At 40.3% G+C, this 8527-nt stretch overlaps 1 protein-coding gene across 1 annotated transcript; it reads left to right on the top strand.

Annotated features, from left to right (window-relative positions):
• On the top strand, positions 1-2950 carry atoh1a (atonal bHLH transcription factor 1a). The gene is made up of 2 exons (XM_056376823.1): positions 1-908; positions 1249-2950. The coding sequence occupies exons 1-2, from the start codon at positions 635-637 to the stop codon at positions 2082-2084; spliced, it is 1110 nt and encodes a 369-aa protein (XP_056232798.1). The 5' UTR covers positions 1-634; the 3' UTR covers positions 2085-2950.
• The last annotated feature ends 5577 nt before the right edge of the window (positions 2951-8527 follow it).

Genomic DNA, 8527 nt, shown 5'->3' with positions numbered 1-8527 from the left:
TAGAATTCTTTTCTTTCATAATAGTGACTGTAATAGACACATGTGTACACCTAAGTCTGCCTATGGGACAGAAATGCAGCTTTTACACCGAGGATAAAGGTAGAGGGGAATCAGTTCAGACAGTTGAAGATGGCAAACACTTTTCAAACTCTCCAGCTCACTCTCTATCCTTCTCCCTCCCTCTGACATGCCTGAGATGTAAGACCCACACACGGACAGGTAGGAATTCTGTCCCAGCTGCGCACGTCTCGCGCACGCTTCTTAAAAAAAACTGTCGCCTCCCCTACTGCACGTGCGTCCTGTGGGAGGTTCCCCTTACCTCCCTTGCGTTAAACACTCCTTAAATCGTTACGTTATCATAAACAGTTCGGCTTCTGGGGGCCATAATCACCTCTCTCGGGCTTTACCGAGGCTTCTCATTGGACGTCAACACGCGACCAGCGCGAGGAGGGGGGCTCCCAGACGCGTGCCGCTTTTTAAACCGACGCCGCGCCGCGAGACACCAGAGAAGGAGTCCCGCACGCGACCGTTATAAACACACAGTGCGACAGCATAGCAGTGCGTGACTCCAAGAAATTGTTTTCAGTTATTGATAGCCGGTTTAACTTTGCCTACCTGTTGGCGTTTTGGAAACATGGAGGTCTTAAGTATGGACGACTGGAGCAAAGACGCACTGGAGGCAGTGGCAGCCCTGGGCTCACGGCAGCTGAGTGCGAGAGTGGTGGAGAGGGGAGGGAAGCAGCAGCTCGAGGAGTCCCGCTACGAACCTGGACTGACGCTCGTGGACAGCGGCAGTGATCCACGCGCCTGGCTGGCTTCAATGCAGCCTTCTGGCACCTGCGCGGCACACGCCACTTCACCCGACTACCTGCGGCACTCGCCCTGCCCGAGCACCGGCTCCTACCACGGTGAGAAAAGCTGCTTGTAAATTCTTCGCTGCGTAAAATATTTGGTCAACTTTCAAAGCAATTTCACCTGCAATGAAACATCATGTTTAACAGAAAGCTGGGATTAAGCGCTTTTGCATAGGCTACTGAAGGTGGTAGGCTAAATGGGCAGAAAAAAGCAACAGGCCTACTTTCCTTTACAGATAGGTTAAGTGAAAAGTTTATTTTGTAGCCTACGGTTAAAACATTGTTATGCTCTTGAATATCAACTTAAATTATCACAAGAGTTAGCCAATATGCCTTTATTATAAGTTATCAAACGAGACCAATTCATTGATATTTTTTTCTCTTTATTTTTCAGAGAGTGGCTCCCCGGGGTCATCAGGCCATCCCAGCCCTCCCAGCTACAGAAAATCTGCCAAGAGCCCCTCCTCTTCTTCGCTCAAAGTCAGGGATCTTTGCCGTCTTAAAGGCACGCTGACGGGGCCCGATGATGAGGAATCCATGAGACAGAGAGCCCCGTCCAGCAAACCGAACAATGGGGTTCAGAAACAGAGGCGCGTGGCCGCCAACGCGCGCGAGAGGAGGCGGATGCACGGGCTTAACCACGCGTTTGACGAGCTGCGCAGCGTCATCCCAGCGTTTGATAACGACAAGAAACTCTCCAAATATGAAACTTTACAGATGGCGCAGATTTACATCAACGCACTGGCTGAGCTGCTCGAAGGTCCGGTCGCTTCCAACAATAGCAGCGCCGACAACTCCAACAGTAACAACAACTCGCCAAAGTGTGACATTATGATTTCTTCCGCCGTAAGTTTTGACGGAGCGAAAGACAGAGCGTCCCCTTCACCGACAACCTGTAGGACAGCGGCGGCTGTGCCCGTCTCAGGTAGCAGCTTACCTGTCCACATCAGCGGTATGCCTTTCCGCTCCTCCTTCGACAACGGTTCATTTTCCGCCATGGTTGAAGAAGCGATGTGTTCGCCGTCTCCTTCATCCTCCAATCGGCCAGGCAGTTCGCTGACATCGGCTGGAGGTGGTAGGAAAGAGTCTCCCCGGAGCGACGGAGAGTTTTCCCCGCACTCCCACTTCAGTGACTCCGATGAAATAGCGATGGAACTCCACTCAAGCGAAGAAGATGACCTTTCAGAACTCAAGCTACCCAGCCACCACCATCACTCTGTTTCCTTCTAAACAATTAGCCTAAAGATAAAATTACATATAACTATGTTAACGGTTCACTGCAGTCCACAGCAAAATAATGTCAATCCGTGTCAATCGTACCTGTTTATCTGTTGCTAACAAAATGCATTTTTTGAGAGGATAGAAATTTTAGGTTCTTTAAAAAGTCATGTTCAATTTTCACAATAATTCTATTTTATCAACTTGTTGCATAGTCTAAATATGATTTTTTTTTTTTATGTGATTATAGCCCTAATTCGGTTCTGCCAATAAATGTATAGCCTATAATTTCCACTTTCCATGGAGACGTGGCTGGAAGACCCCTCTGCCATGTCGCGAGCAGCACTGCCATGGGTATTTCCCACGTCACTCCGACCAAAAAGCTGTCTTCCACAAAATCATACCTTTATGCATAATTGTTTATATTTGATAATGTAAAAAAACATTTTGTAGCTGTAAAATGCGTTTTGTTGTGATTTATGTTTTTATTTGTTAATTTGTTTGTATAATGTATTTTGTTTTGCAACTTCAAAAGTTCATGATGTGCACTTTAAAAATCTACAAGCCAGAGGCTTGAGAAATGCGATTTTTGTTTTCAAACCATAAACAATATTATTTTGATTTGTTTGATAGTGTAGTAGCCTACTGCCAATTCCATACAAATAGCCTATTTAATGTAGCCATCATTGCTGCCTTCTTTTGTATTTTCTTTTGTATCTTCAGATGAACTTGTGTGTCTTTTGCTTTCACTGGATGAGATTAATTGACATGTATTTATTACTATGTTTCATTTGATTTGCTTTTTATAACTCCATAGTTAAATTTGCTTAAACAAGCTAAAATCTTGCCATTTATTGTTATATTAATTTGATGTTGGGAATAAAAAAGATAACGAAAATATAAAGTTTCTCTGTATCTCCGTTGTTTCCACACAACCTTTTAGATTACTGAAATGAACTCATCAACTAGCCTGTTATTAAAATAAAATTTGACTGTATTTTTCCATGTAAATTCCACATACGCTATAATAATAATAATAATTATTATTATTATTATTATTATTATTATTATATAGCTGATTATTATTGCGATTGTTGTACTAATAATAATATTAATAATAATTATTATTATGATTACAACAATAGTAATAATATAATGCTTTTTGGGATTCAGTATGAAAGAATTATGAGTTAGGATTGTTAGAGCTTGTTAACAACTAAACAGGTTTATGTCTCACTATTAGCCTATAGCTATCAACAACAACAATCATAATAATAATAAGGCCTAATGATAATAATAGGACATGTACTAGGCATAAAAGATTATGATAAATACATTAGCTACTTAAAAAAAATAAAGGTAATTAAAACGTTTCACTACCTTTTTTGATATTACATTTATTGTATACGATGACATTTACATCTGCAGCCATAGTAGATCAGTCACAGTAAATGGACAGGGCCTTACTAAGGTTTGGAGATAATAAAGATGAGTAAAATTAAAAAGTTTACTGTTTGACGACCAAATTGATGTGGTGAAAATATCTATATGCTACTTGAAACCACAATTTCCATTAAATTGAAGAGACTTTCAACATTTGATTCCTTCTTAGGTAATTTATACAAACTAACAGCGACATGAAACATGTCCAACACGCGCTCGCTCGCCATATGCTGCAGGTGCACGCGCCCCCTGGCCTACAGTCCTGTGATTGAGTGTAAGCTACTGAATTGCAATGTAAGCTGCGACTTCTACGCAGAGAAACGCTGCATTAAATTACAGCACAAGAGTTGTTTTCTTGCAACAAACTTCTCCTCACTCGGCGAAAAGTTTTTTTTTTCCTGAACTGTTGCCACGTCGTCCATTTGGTAAATACCAGATATGGTAATAGGGAGTGTGCATTAATTTCAGGCTATTGTTGGCAGGCTCGTGGGCCGAGGTGTTGGATGGCCTCAATGAAGCACGCGCTGTCAGCTGGTGAGCGCTCACGGGTCCCCACCGTGTCCCCGAGGACCTGACTCGAGAGGGAACACACTTTCTCAACTGAAGAAAGACCCACACACACACACACAAACACACCACTTTTTTCTTTCTCTTTTATTTCTCTCTCTCTCTCTCTCTCTCCATCAGCTCAAACAAACCCGTGCATGTGGACACACGCGCTAGCTCACCCTGACTCTGGCAACTTGTCCTGCTGTGTGACTCAGACTAAAGTGAGTCTTTTTCTTTCTCCAACTTATTTGCGACTCATTTACAGAATTTCAAAAGCCTGGCGGACAAAGCATCGTGGTACAAAAAAAAGCAAAATACTTAGAAATTATTTATGAAATTACCTGAACTACCTGTTTGCTCCCTGTCAGCTCTGTCCCCCACCCACTGCTTCTAGCCAATCACGATGCGTGCCCCTTTGCTCGCCTCTGGAAGGCAGGGAATAAAGGGCAATATAATGAAGATGCTGTGTTAAATTATTAACAAAAGTTATGCAGGTGGAACTGTATCTGGGTATGATCAGACAGCCATCTGCAGCGAGTTCGTGTTGCGGTGAAATGTGATCAAGTTTCCGTGAACATACTAAAGGGATGCTGTAGAAATAGGCTACAACAACAAAATTACACCTTGTGGGAAAATAAAAGACAGATTACCATGATTCTCTAGCGAATTTAAAAATGATAATGATGATAATAATTTCTGGAGGCCACAGACAGTATTGAAATATCTCAGCTACTTTTGTCTCTGACCGAGTCTGAACAATCACTGGTATCAACCGCAGGCTGAAATTAGCCAAAATGAAACTGGGATGCATTGTCCACACCACGTTTTATATTTCTACAAAAACGTTTGTTTATATTTTTTAAATCACACGTGTCGTGTGCAAATAGCCTTAACCACTAGCAGTTCTACAACTGCGTCTGGGTTTTGAAACTAGTTTGCATGATGTTTATGATTAGATTCCTGGTTCACCTCAAAGGCAACATATTGTTACCACATTCCTATCTTCATCTTGTCAAGAGCTTTTTGCAGAACCTTTAACTCACTTTGCATTTTAGAGGGTTCAGTGGGGTTTTCAGATAAGATCAATTAATGTTCTTCTGAAATAATATAGATAGATGATAGATAGATAGATAGATAGATAGATAGATAGATAGATAGATAATAATGACGACTAATGGGTTTTAACTAATGGTGCTCCTATGGAAAGTGGGAGGTAAAAAAAAAAAACAGCCTGTGCTCAACAGGTGGGATGCTGGGCAGGTTGAGGTTTCACTGTTTCACGCGCATTAATTATTTACGCACAGACGTTACGAAAAATAACAACAGTGCTGGAGTTCGAGATAACCTGAGAAGCACTGGCGCGTGTGGACGTTGTTGTGAGTAAAAGAAGAAAAGGAAAAACTTCTGTCATCATGTAGAGTTTAACTTGTTCCTGACCATTCTTTTCGCTCCAATGTTATCTCTGAGCAGCTTCACCGTCACAGCTGCTTCGTTGCTGTCTTTTGATAGTCGTTCTGTTTGTTTTTTGGGGAAGTTGTTTAACAGCGATCTGTATCTGTCTAACACCTTAAGAGCCTCATAAGGACGGATATTCTTGTCCAGCAGACGCTACGATGCTGCAAATCACTTAGAAGTTCCTAAGTATCAAGAGGAATTTGTTGTTGTGGCAAATAATCTAAAGTGCATCAAGCAAAATATAAGATAAATACCAATGTGAAACCAGAAACTGTACTGACACTTCTGTAAAGTAAAAGTGGGCAGCACTAGAGGAACTAATATAGCTAATATTATCATACAAAAATGTAGATTTTATGCATAAAAAGAAAAATCCAGTGAAGTCAGGGGTTGATCTGAAATCTTTAGTCAAGAGGCGCATTCAACATGTTTAAAGCCTCCGCAGTCATGCTCATTTCAATAAACATATTCAGAATACATGCATTCCACAGGTTCCTTTTTTTAATGAAAAGAAAGGCGCTTGCATTTTGTATGAGATATGGGGAGTCGAGCTGTGTGCTGTCCAAAAAGCCACAGGTCTCTCTGGGGACCCAGAACAAAAGGCAGAACTGGGCCATAGTCTCCATCTGCTGTCCCAGAGAGAGAGAGGGAGAGAGGGAGAGCATGGCAAGTGAGGACACCATGGGCAGATAGAGACAGAATAATAAGTGAGAGGGAGGGAAAAAGAGTGAAGAGACAACTGCAAGAGGGGACATCAGGGGTAGTTAAAAGTAAGAGTAAGAGTAACCAAGAGACAGCCATAGATAGATAGATAGATAGATAGATAGATAGATAGATAGACAGATAGATAGACAGATAGATAGATAGATAGATAGATAGATAGATAGATAGATAGATAGATAGATAGATAGACAGATAGATAGATAGATAGATAGATAGATAGATAGACAGATAGATAATCATTTTGATTTTGTTCATATGAGAGTGGTTCAGCTCAATTCAACCAATTGGTTTAAGGACCAATAAACAATCCTTTGTTTAAGTTACCCTAAAGCCTTCACCTCTCATTAGCCACCACAACCCTGTATTATCTAGTGTAGTGTAACCTACAGTGATCACACAAACACACACAATGCAACTGTGACGCAATGAGCACCTGTTGCATTGCATGCTCCGACTCAGTGATGCTATTAATTGTTAATGAGTTTCCTTGGCAGTGCTGTGACACACAGTCACACAAATTTTGGCATTTAAATCCGGAAAGTTGTCTTTCGTGTAATGTCTACTGAAATGACTAGATAACAAAAACAACATGTACTATAATATAATAAAGCCTAATGTAAATATTATATTATAATTATACTATATTATATTATACATAACATACAACTCAGTATTTTGCCAGTATGATCTTTGAGCATTATTATTGGCATGTCGACTCTCTTCTGTTTGTATATAACATTAGTTTCAGTAATTAATAATTCATTCATTTTAAACTGTATTGTCCTGTAAAAGAAATTTGTTTTGCAGACAGGGATTACAGTAAAACAGGTGATTATAAAACATTAACATCATTAGGGACACTTCACCAAATCAAACAGTTAAAACAAAAAGTAGTTAAAACACCAAACAACCTAAAGAGAGCATAAACCATGCATAAGTACTATCTGATAAGGTCACTCGGGGAGTCAGCATCCTGGCACAAAAAGTTGGTCAAACAAAGCACTTACACAGGGACAAGAAGCGTCATCATTCCATGTGCAAATCCATAGCATTTAGTTATTTTCCTCTAGTGTTTATCCACTCTAAAGCAGCGCCCCAAGGCAGTCAGCTCAAACTGAGGAAGACACCAGGACACACAGGAGTCACACAGGAGACATTAAAGCTGTGCCCATGTAATAACCTGTAATACCTGTAGTAACAGTCTATTTATTTAGGCTATTAACTTAAGTTCTTATACTTAAAAAAAGTAAAAGTACATTCAGTAAAATAATGAGAGGATCATTTTACTGCACATTTCATAAAGTTTTATTTGTATATTTGTATTTGCATTTGTGTCTTATCACATTTTGGTATCCACAGTTATTTTCATGTACATACTGATGTTCAATATTTTGTCCTTTATAAAAGTTGCCTTTAAATGTATTAAGTTCTATATTTCTAATGATGTTCTCAGTATTCAACACAGGTAAAAAAAACAAAACAAAACTTTGCACTCACATAAAAGGATCAACAGTATGGCCGTCTCATTGTTTATGACCATACTACAGCAGAAAGCATGTAAAATACAGTAGGCTAATATACTGGAGCTGTGAGTTTGTGTAATGACAGTAAATCCTCTTCAAAATGAGAGAGAAAAAGTCTCCAATATCCTGACTTAATTTGAAATATGTATTAGTTATAGAGACAAAGTTATTGCAACATTTATTTTGAAAGTTCCAGAGAGCTGAGGCGTTTACATCTTCTAAAGAGGAGGTGTTAAACTATTTTGACAAAATACATCCTGTGGTTTCTATGATGACAAGCAGCCCATTCGCTTAAAGTCCTTAATGTCCACCTGCACATACACACACTGACCCAGTCACACACAGCATATACACACTGTCGCGAGGAAGAAGATCATTTATCTCTGTGGTTCTCTCCATGAAAGACATCTGTGGGTGAAGCAGGGTCTCCCAGGGCTTTGTTCTGGGCAGGGTTCAGTTCTTTGTGTCCGCCACCTTCAAAGCAAATGTACATGAACACGAACATGAGGCTTCTTGGGTAACCAGCCCATTGAAGAGCAGCACAATGGTGCTACCAATTATCCACAGTACTCAATGCTCCTGCGGAATCAGTTACATGGCTTTGTGTATGTTTGTGTGTGTGTGTGTGTGTGTGTGTGTGTGTGTGTGTGTGTGTGTGTGTGTGCGTGTGCGTGTGTGTTTGGGAGATACTGGTATCTTTCTGTTAAATATTATTTTATGCAAATCTGGGTGTGTATTTTTTTTTTCTGTGTGTGTGTGTGT

The sequence above is a fragment of the Seriola aureovittata genome, chromosome 5 (assembly GCF_021018895.1).
Source record: "Seriola aureovittata isolate HTS-2021-v1 ecotype China chromosome 5, ASM2101889v1, whole genome shotgun sequence".
NCBI classification, from domain to species: domain Eukaryota; kingdom Metazoa; phylum Chordata; class Actinopteri; order Carangiformes; family Carangidae; genus Seriola; species Seriola aureovittata.
This window is presented reverse-complemented; position numbering and strand designations above follow the sequence as displayed.

Bases quoted from the DNA above. Each gene is read 5' to 3' on its own strand.
- atoh1a (XM_056376823.1), top strand. From the start codon at position 635: ATGGAGGTCTTAAGTATGGACGACTGGAGCAAAGACGCACTGGAGGCA. The intron at 909-1,248 runs GTGAGAAAAGCT...TTTATTTTTCAG, and splicing joins GAGCACCGGCTCCTACCACG to AGAGTGGCTCCCCGGGGTCA.